Raw genomic sequence first — 14,900 nt, forward strand, 5'->3', positions numbered from 1 at the left:
AAATTCACATTGTGTTAAAAAGTAGGTGCGAGAGTTATAAAATTGGTAACTTTTCAAGTTATTGCATCACACTATTTGCCCTTTTAAACGTCTATTTTTAAGTTTTCATTCGGTGCAGTCATTCGACCTCGGGGACATTTTTACCAGCAAAAACAACTTCAGTTTGATCTCGTTACCAATAAAAAGTGAACGAATTTGAAATGACGTAACTGTGACGAAATATCACGTTCTAGTACCATTACAATGGTTGGTATATATTTGCTTCAAATATTTGTACAGCATATATTCTTTCAGTTTTAACATTTAAATACAATATACGCCTTCTGAACTGTTGGTTTCTCTTCAGCATTTAAATTTGCATTTTGCTGTTAATTTTTCTTAGTTGTTTGCTGCGATTATAGAAACGGTATAATTTTGTTGAGTTTCTATCTTATATTATCATTAAAAATTCGTGCAGTTGCTACGGTATTTCTTGTGACTTAACACGAAAACCGCAAGTTTTGTCGTTTTTCAAACGTGTATGTTGTTTTGTTAAAGTTACCTTCTTTGTTAGTTTGTATTGTTTGTCAGCCAATCAACTTCACTTTTGAGCGTTTCCTTTGTTTATTTGTAAAATAAATATCACAAGTTAGTTCAGGTATTTTAGCCGCTAAACTATCGCCTATTTTGAAGTTAATCCCCAAACAAAAATCGAATAAGTTCTGATTTCTCAAGTCATAACTCGAATTTCTCTGTTACACAACTGTTAGAATTACCTTTTGGAAATATTTAACTTTTAAACTTAAATTCTCGCGAAAAATTCCGAAAAATGCCCAGAGGTCGAGGTAGAGGTCGCGGGGGTGCAACCCGTGGTGGTCGAGGCGGAAGCCGTGGTGGGAAAACAGCAGGCGGCCGAGTCAACAAAGGTCGCAAAGGGCGAGGGAAAGTTGTTTCTCGTGGATTCAGCAACAAACTTCGCGGAGATGAGGATACCAAAAACGAGGCTCAAAATTTGGAGATCTCCATTGATGACGTCAGAGCTTTGTTCATGCACAGCACTTCGTTCGACCAGCATTTCCAGTCGCAACAGAAAGATCCGGCTTACTATCAGGCCGCGATGCTGGTATTGATAAAGCACAAACTCGAGTTGAGTTCTGGGTCAAAAGCCAGGGCGCTGGCCGCTGCCATAGCCAGGCACGATCATGACCTTTCAAAGGTCATGCTTAGAATGCCGGAGGTTTTCGGAATGGTCGAAGTTACGAAAGCGCTCTCAATGCTGGACGCGAAACGACAACTGAAAATTTCTGAGAAACGCTTAGAGAAACTAACAGCCATGAAAAGCGAGCTGGGTTATAAAGTTAAAGATGGAAAATTTTCCAAGCTGAAAAATAAAATTGGCAACTTGGAGGCGCTGAAAGTTAAAGGATCTTTGAGCGGTGCAGTTGCTAGACAGATCAAGAAATGGACTTCCACAATCCCAAAATCTGAGTTGGAGTTCTATGCACTGCACTTTCCGAAAGAGCCATGGAAACAAGTTGCGGATCTGTGCCATTTGAACCCTAAAAAAGACTTTCAACTTGAGTGGTTTTTGGGCTACTGTTTCGGAGGCGAGGCTCCCGAAGATTCTCTGGTTCATAAGTGTTCTAAAATTACACAAGAGAACTTGAACGAAGTTATTCAGTCAATTGATATTCCCTACGCATACCTTAAGAAGCTAAAAAGCTGGTTTGACGACAAAAGCAAGCTCCTAATTGCCCAAAAACATGACTTGACCACAATTATTTGGTGGTTCGAGGACCTAAATTGCCCAGGGGTCAGGCAAATTATCGACGAGAAACTGAAAGCCGGAGAAACCGTCAACTTTAGCTATGGAAAACTAATGGAGCGAATTTTTACTCTAAGAGAAAATAAAGAAAACAAAAACATTGTTGACAAATTGGTTGAGCACGCTGAGAAACAGTTGCGCGAAATTTCGCTGACGCTGAAGTCGCCTATTGCGGTTTTGGGCGATAAAAGCAGTTCGATGCAAGTTTGTGTTACAACCAGTAATATCATCGCAAGTTTGTTGGCCATGATTTGTGATGCGCATATAAACTTTTTCGATTCTATGGTGGTTGAGGCGCCCTTTTACCCTTCGAGCGTTGAGTCAGTTTTGAAACTAAGCGAGGCTATTAGGGCTGGTAACACAACCGCGCCGGCCGCTAGTCTGTACCCCTTTTACGAAAACCAGCAAAAAATAAACACATTTATTGTAGTAACTGACGAGGAGGAAAATACTTCCTATAAAAATTTCAGGTTCGCTGAGTTGTTTAAAAAATACAAGGAAGAAGTACATAAAGCCGAGTTGGTTTTCGTGTCATTTTTGAGGTCGCAACACGACGACGGGCAAATGGTTCGAGAGTTGAAGAAAAAGGACATTGTAAAAAATGACGAAATTAAGCAGTTCAAATTTGACGAGACAAGGCCGGACCTGACAAAACTGGATCACATGTTTGCGGTGTTGTCGACCAGTGGCGATTGGTACGAAGTGGAGGTTCGGGAGACGAAATCTCGAATTGAAACTGATGGTCTTTTGAGTGCCGCTTTCAACAAAATTAATTTAGCCGAAGAGGACAAACAAGAGGGGTGGGAATGTGTGTGAACAAAATTGAAAATAGTTTTAATTAAAAAATTTCATAATCTTCATAAAACTTCTCTGAAAATACCTTCTGTTTATCTACATCCTAAAAAATATTTTGTTCACGAGAATGTATTTTGAATGTAAATTTTCATCATTTGAAAGTAAAGTCATCATGATTTAAAATGTTTGTTTAAAAATCACCACATTATGATTGTTTTATCTCTCACAGAGAAAAAAAATTGAGTAGAGATTTCAGCCAAAATATTTAAAGGTAATGAGCTGCACTTTGTTTAACACTGTAAATGAAATAAACTTCTCAAAGGATTTTTTTCACCAGTTTAGTTTTCCACAGCCTTGATTTACGACCACATTGATAAAGTGGTGTCTGAGACTTTTATTGCAAAAATCAGCATGGTTGTCAGAAATCTGGTCACGCAGAAGAAAAGAAACAACAAACAATTCGGCAGGCAGCACTTAGATTGTTTTAAAGAGTTAAATGACTACTGAGACGGCCCATTGGCGTTGTATTTTGACCTTACATAAGATTGACTTTACTCCGAATTATTACTTCACGATGGGTATAACTATCTTTCGTTTCCGATTTCTGTCTTGTGTTTTGCCTAAATCTTCAGTTTTTATTTCCTGCTCATTAGGTGAGAAAAAATTTATAACAGTGGTCAATATCCCTACAATTGATCAAGCAAGCACATTGACAAATTAATATCAATGGTAAATTAATATTGTAAGTGTTGTGATGTCAGTATGCTATGTACGGCAACAAAAAATTGAGCTAAGATCCCAGCAAAACACGGTTTAAATAGTACAAGACCAGGAAAAAAAGAATCTGCGAGAGTCAAATAATCTTGTCGTAATAAAATTGTCTTGATTATTCGAAAAAAAATTTCCACCTATTATGAAATTGCTATTGGACCAAGGTTGCCCACATGAGTGTGTTCGCTGAACAAACGTTCCAACATCATCAACAGTAGAAAGCAGAGTGAAATGAGATTCTCAGTTTGTTGAGAAAAACAAAAGTCGCTTCACAAAAACTACGTACAAGGGGCGATGCTTCATCCTTAATCCGCCTCTAACTAGGAGGACAGAGCGAGTAATGGCGTTTTCCACTTTTATATAACGGGGAAAGAGTGAAAGATTAATGATAATCGATAGACTGCCATTACTTTCTTATCTACACTCTTCTTTGTAAAGAGTGTAAAATGAAGTGAACTTATAAAAACACTTATTTACACAACTGAGAGAGATCATTCTTATTTCTACACTCTTCTGTAAATACGAATGAATGTAATCAAGTGGCACCCTCATTTACATTATAGAGACAGATTTTTTGTATTTTTAAAATCTTCTGCCAGTTGGAGTGGATCTATAATAAGTACACCCTAACTTACACCATTGTGATAGCTATTTCCTGTTTTCGCAATCTACGGCCATCGTTAGAATATATGCCAGTTGTATATAGTAATTATATTAAAAAAATTAGATACATTACAAAACAAAACTAATTTAAAATCACTTTGATTTACTTCAAGAATCTCGGTTTTTTTGGAAAAATAATTATCTCTAAAAACAACAAAAGTTGTAAATCGTGATAACACAAACTTAATCCCTTCCTAGTAAGGCAATAAGGCGCCCATAACTGCCTGTTATTTTCGGATCAGAGATCGATGCATTTTGAAAGCAAAATTTTTTCAGCCGAAAAAGAGCGTAAACTATTTAGTAAATTGGTAGGCTCAACAAAAATTAAATTGCTTGAACGTCTTGCGAAAACAAATTAGACGCATTTTAGAATACAGTGTTTTGATTGACTAATGTTCTTCACAAGGGTAGCTTCACTAAGGAAATGATACATAAAGTTTTCTTGCTGGAAGCATTTCTCAGAAAAAGCGCATCGCTTCTTTAAATAAAGATCCTTACAATCTTTAAATGTTGGGAGAATTGGGACGAACCGAAAGAAGAGCAACCTGGACTAGATTCTTTTAAGAGAAATTAACGAACTCTGTGACGGCCCATTGATGTTACATTTTCACCTTACATACGATCGACATAACTCCGAATTATTAGTTCAGGATGGGTATATCCATCTTCTGTTTCTGATTTATGCCTCTTGTGTTTTACTTCAGTCTTTAGTGTTTACTCCCCGCACATTGGGAATTTTGTGAAAATTGGCAATATCTCCACAATGGATTAAGCAATCTCCCCTCTGTTTGCGTAGTAAAAGTTGTCAATATCCTTACAATGGATCAAGCAATCATGCAAGCACCTTGATAAATGAATATCTTTGGTAATTTAAAATTGTAACAGTTGAGATATCAGTATTTTATGAACGGCAACAAAATGTTGTGCCAACATCTCAGCGCAAGCAGCTGAAAAACAGTCTAATTAGTAAAAGATCAGGAAAAATTGAATTTGTAAGAGTTGAATAATTGGGATATTATGCATTTTACATTCGCAATGAAATGATCGCAAATACTCGAAAAGTTTTTGCACCTATTATGAAAGTGGAACTGGAACAAGATTGCCAATATGATTGTGTTCGCGGAATAAGGGTTCCAAAATTACCAACACTAGGCAGCAGAATGAAGTGAGACTCTCAGTTTGATGAGAAAAACAAAAATTGCTTCTCAAAAACTACGTTCAATGGACGGGGCTTTAACCTTAAAAAACCTCTAATTAAGAGGCAAGAGCGAGTAATGGCGCCCTCCAGTTTTATCTGATGGGGAATGACTGGAAGACTAATGATATTTTTAAAAGCATCAAAAGTTAAAAATCGTCACAACACAAAATTAAGTTCTTCACAATAAGGCGATAAGGCAACAAGAACTGCCTGTAATTTTCGGCTCAGATCGCTGACCGATGTATTTACAAAAACAAAAAACTTTCAGCTGAACTAGAGTGCAATTTATTTAACCAATTGGTAGGCTCAACAAAATTTATATTGTTTGAACGTGTTTGGTGTTTCGCAAGCATTTTGGAAAAAATTATACGCATTTTAGAATACTATATTTTGATTGGTTAATTTTTTTCACAACTCGGTTAAGAAAATGAGGCATAAATTTTTTTCTTATTTGAAGTCTTTCTCAGGAATAGCGCATTGCTTTTTTAAACAAGATCTTCAAAATCTGAACGAACTTAAATAATGGACAGGTGAGCAATCTGGTCGAGATGTGTAACGTACCGGTTCTTCAATCCGAGCATTGAGAAAGTAACCCCGAGGGCCACTTTTTTGACTATCCAAAAAAGTCACTAATTTTGAGGTTCTGCTTGGCAGGCGTCCACAATTTAGATCTAAATTTCAGTGCAGGTACATACTCTTTGAGTCAACGTCATCTAATTGCATTGGCGTAGGACTGCGCTCGATCTTTCCTTTTACGATGACAAAACCCGTCAGCGCTAACGATTAACAGTATTTCAGTTGCTTGGTTACCAAGTAGAAAATAGTTAGGTCTTTCTGAGCCTAGAGTGGACGCATTGGCGCTTACGGGCATTAACTGACGTCCTTTCGGTGCGTAATCGACAAGAAAAAAATTGTGTTAAAAACCTCATTTGAGAGGCAACGTATACCGAGGGTGGTGTACAGTACTCTCTTGAAACCACCAAACAATTTTTCCCCAATGCCAACTTGGTGCTGCGCACTCGTCACAATGTACCTCATCATAATGCCTCTATGCGTTTTCTCCATAGCGACGCTATTGTCCTTCTATTTTTCCATGTTCTCTAGCAGCTCGTTTGTGGCCCCGATAATGTTCGTACAATTATATAATTAAATCATAGCAGGCATACAACTGAGAGAAACAAACCGCTCCACTTCCATTAGACAGGAACTAGTGTCCTTGGATACCCGGAGTAGCCAGACAAAAGAAGAGATATCATCATTTCTTCTCGCTAGTCCGAAAAACGGTACCCTGCAATACGCCAACGTAATCCACCCCTGTATTTGTGAAAAGTAGAGATTGGCAAGGGGGTCCTCCTTTCTGGAGTTCCGTTTCAGGGGCTCTGTCATGATTGCATGAATGGTTGCCAACTTTCTGCGCAACACACGATTTGAGTTGACAGCTTGAAAAACGTAAATAGGAGCGTTGCTAAAGAATGGAAGAACGTTCCTGTACATTTGACCGTAAGTATTTGATGCCCTGAAGATGTGTTTTTCGAATGGGTATGCCAGAGCAACAGCTTAACAAAGTCGTAATGTTCATCTGTCGCAGTTGTTTTCAACGTTCAGAAAAATTGTTTTTATTCAGAACTAAACTTATCAAAGGATATTAACGAGATGCTCTGTTCCCTAACGAGATCGTTTGCGGATGTGGTCACAGTTGAGGTGAAGTTGACATCGAGTTCCTTAGACACAACGTCGATCTTGATTTCAGCTACCATGTCAGTATTTGGTACGGAAATGAAATCCTTAGTTCTAAAGAAGTCGGGACCGCTCAAGCAGCTACTGGAATGCAAGTTTTCAGCGGACATATCAATCAGGCCAGCGTCTGTCGAAGGATTGAATGCGGGATGATTGAATTTTGAGGAGAGTGTACTTTAGGAACGGTTATCTTCTTCATAAGTGTGAATCGGGCTCTGCCATGGATCAATGCTAGCTGTTTCAATCTTACCAGAAGGACAAAATTACATCAGAGCTAAAGAGTTTTGACAATGAACACATCTTGAAAGCCGTCGCCAAACATGTGGAGCTCAAAATGTTAGAGCACTCCCCAGAAGTAGCCGCCTGATATTATGATTGCGAACACCTGAGAAAATTCACCGCACTAGGCAGGGAACGTATCAATTTTGTCTTTTGTTAACTCATAATCTCAATGGTGTTCAGGTACACGCCAAACGTCTTTCGGAATCAGGCGTGCAGCCACATTGTAAGGCGCTACAAGACCAAAAAAATTGAAGATCTTAGACTAAAGTTTTGATGCCGAGCGTTGTGTTGAATTTTTTGAGGGTTAAGTTTTTTTCAACAACGATGGCAAAAGTGTCGTTGTTGTGATCCCACTTATCTCATGCACAGAGGAGGATTGTTGCCTACGTGAAATAACCCCTTTCAGTTCAGTGGATTGAGAAGATCTGTCAATTTGGGCAGCTAATTCTGGTACATTTCCGTCACGAAAAGCATAAAAACTGGTGGATCAAATGATCATTCTTCGACCAGTAGAAAAATTCCCACAAAATTGCCTTATGCGGCAAATAGATGTTGTCTGAACCGATGGAGTACATTGATTAGTTTTAGTATAAATCGTGTACCGTCAGAAATGACTTTTCAACGGATGCGTCATGGAATTAGGCTGCCCCATTTAGTAACCTACGAAAATTGCTAGGCTTGTTCCGTTTAAGAACCCGAGAAGTCTTCCTGTATTTTATTGGAGTAATTTTCCTCCAAGTGGCTGGTCTCTTGTGAGCACATTTCTAACAATATCAACTGATCCAACACAGAGAAATAATGGTTGGGTAATTCAATGTTATTTGAGCGCTAAGCATTCCAACATAATTTTCCATAGTGCTTAGCGGTGTTCTCAAAAATTCCATGCGCATTTGCAACAGCAGTGGATCATGGTTACAGTTATTTTGGGTTTACGTATCTTTTCATTTTATATCAAGGGTTACCTAACTAGTAAGTTTGAAATAATGCTTCATATTGGCTTTGAAACCAGTCTAGACTAGACATTAAGTCGCAAATAAACGGCTACATAAAACCAAGCATATGTGCGAGTGAACTACGATGGACAATCAATGCCCGTCTACAGCAATGTACTAGAACGGGTGGATGGCGTTGTACTTATCCTGTCCCATTTTCATCTTATAGCAATACATTACGCGGACTAAAATCGTTGAGTGAGAGTAAGTTTCCTGAGATTGTCTAAGGCCGATGATGTCTGAGTCCAATTTCAAGTTATCTGTCACAAAAGGAAACACTTTTAATGCCTCTAGTGCTTGATTTTGATGTGGTGACACGGTCGGTACGGCAAATTTGTTGTCAAATAACCTCCACTGTATCTATTTTCTTGACGTTTTGTTTCAAAGCTGTAGCCTGCACCCAAGTTTATCCGCAAGACTAATAGACAGCCATTAGTTAATACAAGCGGTATCGTACAAAAAGAATGCCGTGGTATCTTCAACAGAACAGTTTGTTAACCATAAAACTGTTTGCTGAAGGACGTTTCTCATATTACTGACAAATGACAAATTAATAAACTTTTTCGAAAAATGGAAAAATGCCAATATTTTTAGTGCTGGTGCCATTCAAAGTAAATTTTCTGGTTTAATTTGAACAGCGTCGGCATTAGAAATAATCTTCTTGAGAGTTGTGGAGCGTGTTGATGTTTAAACCATCCCAGCTCCGTGAAGAAGTGTGTTGTGTGAGCTGTTGCAACCCTTCTGTCCGCATTTTCAATGATTTGGGCCCAGCCGTAAAAAAAATTCTCCCTCAGGCAGAGAAAGCAGAGATTTGATTCAACCACAATCTTTCCTCACTGCTTGGAGGTCTTTTCATTAATGACACGACATTCCCACAGGCGAAGGTGGCCCTTACAGGTTGTTGTGGTGGTAGCGGTTTTACTTGTGTCATTTGTTTTGCTGTGTGGGCAGCAAATGTCTTTGAGTCAAATTTGGCCGTGGCTATCGATTTGGTGTTCTTGTCAGTTCTTGCTCTTTTTGAATTATATTTCATTATGTAGGTGTCTTCCTTCAACCAGTCGTTAAAGTCAACGTATGGCGGCTGCACACAACGTTTCCTGACTGTTCAGAAGGACGAAGACTCTTTCATGTTGGGCTGCAATTTTTTCACAAGTTTACTAAAAAGCCAGGCACTTTTCAAATCTTAGTCATACAAAAGTGGCTCAAAAACTAACAAGACCTGAAATAGTCGCAGAATAATATATAACGTTAGCTGACCCCTAACTCGTCGGCAAACGAAGTCACACCGCCAGTGAGCGAAAGGAATCCAACAACAAAGCAAAACTAGGAAGTTTTAAGATTATCAAAGCATTCAATAAGTTCAAATTCCTTGAATGCCCGTCGGGTACATATAAATTTCCGACGACGCTTAGAAAGTCAGAAAATTTTTCGGTTGGGAACGTGTAAATAAGGAGTGGTGACTTTTGTTATGTTCAAACGTTTTCAGCGCAAGCAGAGGCATTTGATGTAATTTTCTGAACACTTTAGGTAAACAAGTATCCTTCTGATTACGTCTAGAGACAATTTTTTTCACTATGCGAAAGGTAAAAAGAGGTAAAATAGTGGTCGTGATTAACGCCTGAGGCTAAATTTTTATGGCAGGATGCAAGGAAGATGTGACTAATGCCAAAACCCTTAATTTTTTAACATACTTAATTTGAGTTTTGCTCACACCCTGACCCTTAATAACTATTTTCTGATTTTTCCCCAGAAAAAAGAGTATTAGCGCTATGTGGGAAATTCTAAATACCGCTCTAATCATTAAGTTGTTTAGCGAAATGAGATATATTCGACCAAGTTGAGTTTTCTCTCGCAGAGACTAAATTGGTTTTCTTCAATTAAACAAAAGTTAGCGGTTCCTGCTTTTTTCACAGAAATTTTAAAAGCAAAAACTTGAACAAAAAAATTATTTCACAGACTTCTCAGATTTCTCAGATTTTACACGAGTCATTTTTAAGTTGCGTTAAAAACGTTAAATTATTAAAATGTTCTAAGAGTTACCGCATTTTGGCCAATTCTTTTTATTGATTTCAGAGTTGAAGTTTTTCACCAAAAAATTTAAATGGGTGGGTCTCGGTGACCCCCCCCCCCCCGACAAAATTACCTTTTAGTTGGAGCCCAAAGAAGCAATTGGGGGATACCTAGAATTTCCCACTTATCAAAGAATATCAATTTAGTACGATAAACAATCTCCAACAAATTTTCTTGAATGTGTCCTACAGTTCATATTATTTGTTGTATATCGTCTTTGGTGAACTGGGTGGTATTTGAACTCTCATCCGGGATCCTCGAAATCTGGACGGAAGCTGTAAAGACGACTCCAATCATGCGTCCTTTAATGACTCACGCAATTTCTATGTCTTGATTGATTCTGAGCAGAGGAAACTGGTTCTTCTTGTGGTACTCAAGCTTGTTTTTATTTGGGATGAACATCACCTGTCTGGTATTTATTGTTACTCGCCAGCGGTGTACTTTGTGTTTAAAACTAACCAAGTGAAAAGTAATTATTGAGAAATAAATTTGATAAAACGCGAGTCAAAGCTGTTTACTGTGGGAACGAGCTGACGCCGCAGAGTTAGAATTTAAACATGAACTTGAAACACTTCTTGTATCATTCCATCTTCCTGTAGCTTTTTTCAAAAATACGCATGCCCAGTTAATCAAATGATAATTTTGTGATTGAAAATTCAGAAGAACAATTTAAGGCCGCACTCTTCGAACTTGAACAAAGAGGATAATTTTTGTTACACTTCGTGATTGTTCCGACCCACATTAGTGGGGGGAGGAACTATGTACTCAAATGGGTTTTTTTGTTCAGTCAATTTTGGCCGATCGATTTATTCACCGTAGAGAGCTGGGAGTGGTATAAATAGAAAGCCCGTTAAATTTAGAATATGAAGCTAAAAAGACTTAGCTGATTTTTACTATTTTCAGGGAGTTAACGAGGATAAAATTTTTGTGAACAATAGACGGATTTCCGTTGTTTTTAGTCACATCTAATTCGTGCCTCAAACTTTTGCTACTTCTTAAAAAAAATCAGCCTTCTTTCATCGAAAGTAATAAGCTTCTTTAGTCAACTTCGCATAAAACCGCTGACAAAATTTGCTTCAACTCAAGAGAGGGCTATTTTACCTATCTGCTCTGTTTGAAAGTTTTCCGGGTTGGAATTTTTGCCGGATTTTAGCTAATACATCTCGATAATTATACAAAGAGCGTCATTTTTCTTTGATACATGAAGCTTTTGCAAAATTATCTATATCCATCAATTTGGGAACCATTGCATTTTCCTAATTTCCAAATAATAATAGCAAGGCTAATTTTGGTCTGATCGTGAATTCTAAAGTCCAAAAATAATCCGGATCGTCATCAGTGGCTGTCATTTTTTAAAAATCTATCGACTTTGCTATGTTCATCAGAGAACAGATCAATTCATGGCAATGTTCACTATTGATAGGTCCAATCGCTTTCATGGATAATTGCTAAAAAAAATTTTAGTTGAAAGCTTCTTGTCGTTTTGACTAAAACTCATTTATTTCACAGAGCTTTGTCACTATTTCCACTCATATTTTGTTCAAGTTCAGCTTCGTTTTAGCACAGACAAAATTTACCTTCAGCTTAGTTAAACGTGATTCTCTATGGAGGCATAACGCTTTACTTTTATTTTCTGGCTTGAAAACTATTAGTTCCACAAAATAAAATATTTTTGATCATTTCCCAATTTTCAGGTTCTTTTTTTCATGTTTTGTCACATTATCAACTATTGATGGGTCACTTATCACCTTATTGGTGTTTAAATATTAACTTTAATTCAATTTATTTTTTTTGTGCTGAATATATTAAGTTTTTAACGGCTGCCATGCGATTTTCTAGAAGAATTTAATGGAATTTTTTTAATTTTGTCTTTAATTGCATTTCTTTTTTCAGTCATAAAAGATTTTGTGAATAATAAGAAGACTCAAGGGTATAGAATTGTATTATGGAGCAACATTTGTTCCCATTTACTGGTTTCATTTGTTAGCTGATGGCTTTCAGGACATTGAAGATAACTTTTCAAGAACCTTAAAAGATATTTCAAAAAACCTTTCTTCTGTTCTTTTTGCCTATTTGTTACATAGTCTCATTAATAACAAATTATATATCAGATTTCGGCGTCGGTAGGAAAAGAAATTGGAGATATCTTTTTTAGTGAAATAATCTTTTTTAATAGCTTCAACCACGCTTTTTTGCAATAAAGAAACCATTTTTTGTAATTTTTGTCCTCATTTGAACTCATTTTTAAAGTTATGACAAATTATGCTTTACGGCAGGTCTCAGGGACTACCATGGAGAAAACAAACATGTTAAGATGTTTCAATTTACGGTTGAGAGATTTTCATCACCTTGAAATTAATTGTTCTCTAAAAAAATACATTTTTTTACTTTGAATCTTTTGATTTTTGTTATATTTTCTTTTCTACCCAGCCTGATTAAATACACGTAGGTTAGAAGGCGCGTTTGAATTAGGTAAGATTTCTTTACTGAATTTACCGCTTTAGCGACTTCGACCTAAAATAATTGTTATGTTTTTTGAATTTTGTCTGTGTTTGAGTTTCTTTTTTGTAAATGTCTAACATATTTTTGACTAAAGACAGGTCTCAATGGCTTCTGCGGAATGATCGAACATTTTTAATTTGAGTTTAAGTGATTGCTGACGGCTTTCATAACATGGAAAATTTTGTTTTCAAAATTTTTTTAATTTTTCTCAACTTTGCGTCTGCTGTTTTTTGTTTTTATTCGTTAATTAACTATTTTTGTTATTTACATATCAAAATATTGGCGAAGAAAACAAATGCAGTTGAATCTATCCAAAGTTTTTAGCGATTTGATTATTTTGGTTAACGTACGATATTTTGTGATAAAAGACAGGTCTGAAGGCCTTCATTTTGAAAAATTAAATGAATCTGTTTTTTGTTGATTGTTTCAATGACTATAACAAAATTTTTTTTTCAAAAAAGTATTTTTGAACTTAGCAACTTGTCATTTTTTTTCTCGCGAATTTGATTTGAGTTTTTTGTACTTGTTCTTTTTTCGTATGAAGAAAAATTTTTATAATAACAAGTCCCAAGGTCTTATATTATAGAATTATAAATAATAGTTTTACAAATGTATTTAAGGATTTCGGCTCACATCTTGTTTTAGCCGCTTTTGTTGTCTTTTCTCTACTTGTTAGCGAATCTCACTAAGGACTGGTTCCAATTCTTCAATTCTATTGGAGAACAGTGTACTGGTTTTTTGTTTAGTTAGGTTTTATCTGCCGCTACTTCGTCTTTGTTATTAATATTCTTCAACCGATGGACATAGAGTTCTGAATGTTATTAATCTTTGTCGTTGCTATTTGATTTTTTTGGTCGTCTTGTCCCGTATTCCTAATATATTGGCAAATCTCCTTGGCCTTCTAAAGTGGCATGTTTTCAGTCCACTGAGTAATTTGTTTGACGCAATTTTTTATTCATACACTAGTTATGTTCAAAAAGCTTCTGATGTATTAAAAGCTTTCTAATTCATCCTCATTTGATAGACAACTATACCGAAATGTGGTTGAGCGGGGTCAGAACATTGTGTCACCGCACATCACTGAGCCTTTTTGTGTATTTGTGGTCACGTAAATGTTTTAATGGCGTTGTCCTTTTACTCTGTCAACTGGTGGGTGAAATTCGCTTCCTATTTTCAAAGAGAATGTCAAATAATTTTGCATAGTAGAAGTTGTGGGCTTCACCATACTGAATTCACTAAAAAAATTTAACAGAACTTTATTTTGGAGCAATGTATATCGCTATTAGCACCAATAAATAGAAAAATGCAACAACACAAACAAATTCGGGCAAGTTGGAAGAGTTGAAATCAAGGTACCCACCATACGTTACGGACTCGAAGCAGTAAAGGTTGTTCATGTTCACTGAAGCTTCTTGTGCAATTGTGGTCAAATAAATATTTTAATGGCGTTGTCCTAATTACTTTGTCATCTAGTGGGCAAAATTTGCTTCCTAATTTCAAAAAGAACGTCAATTAATTTCGCATAGTAGAAATTGTGGGCTGCACCATACTGAATTCACCAAAAAATTGTAACAGAACTTTATTTTGGAGCAAAAGATATCGCTATAAGCACCAAAAGTAGTAAATTGCAACAACACAAACAATTTTGTGCAAGTTGGAAGAGTTGAAATCAAGGTACCCACCATACGTTACGGACTCGAAGCAGTAAAGGTTGTTCATGTTCACTGAGCCTTCCTGTGCAATTTCTGGTCACATAATTATGTTAATGGCATTGTCCTATTTACTCTGTCATCTAGTGGGCAAAATTCGCTTCCTAATTTCAAAGAGAACGTCAATTAGTTTCGCATAGTAGAAATTGTGGGCTGCACCATATTGAATTCACCAAAAAATTTTAGCAGAACTTTACTTTGGAGCAATGTATATCGCTATTAGCACCAATAAATAGAAAAATGCAACAACACAAACAAATTCGAGCAAGTTGGACAAACTGAAATCAAGGTATCCACCATACGTTGCGGACTCGAAGCAGTAAAGTTTGTTCATGTTCACTGAATCTTCTTGTGCAATTGTGGTCACATAAATATTT

The 14,900-nt window shown here is 36.7% G+C and overlaps 1 protein-coding gene across 1 annotated transcript; it reads left to right on the forward strand.

The window, feature by feature from the left end:
* The first annotated feature begins 274 nt into the window (after window positions 1–274).
* Window positions 275–2,923, forward strand: LOC142343164 (uncharacterized). Its single transcript, XM_075394862.1, has one exon. The coding sequence runs from the start codon at window positions 809–811 to the stop codon at window positions 2,618–2,620; it is 1,812 nt and encodes a 603-aa protein (XP_075250977.1). The 5' UTR covers window positions 275–808; the 3' UTR covers window positions 2,621–2,923.
* The last annotated feature ends 11,977 nt before the right edge of the window (window positions 2,924–14,900 follow it).

Source organism: Convolutriloba macropyga, chromosome 7 (genome assembly GCF_964194025.1).
Source record: "Convolutriloba macropyga chromosome 7, txConMacr16.3, whole genome shotgun sequence".
Taxonomy (NCBI): domain Eukaryota; kingdom Metazoa; phylum Xenacoelomorpha; order Acoela; family Convolutidae; genus Convolutriloba; species Convolutriloba macropyga.

Coding starts and splice junctions, on each gene's coding strand:
- LOC142343164 (XM_075394862.1), top strand. CDS start 809: ATGCCCAGAGGTCGAGGTAGAGGTCGCGGGGGTGCAACCCGTGGTGGT.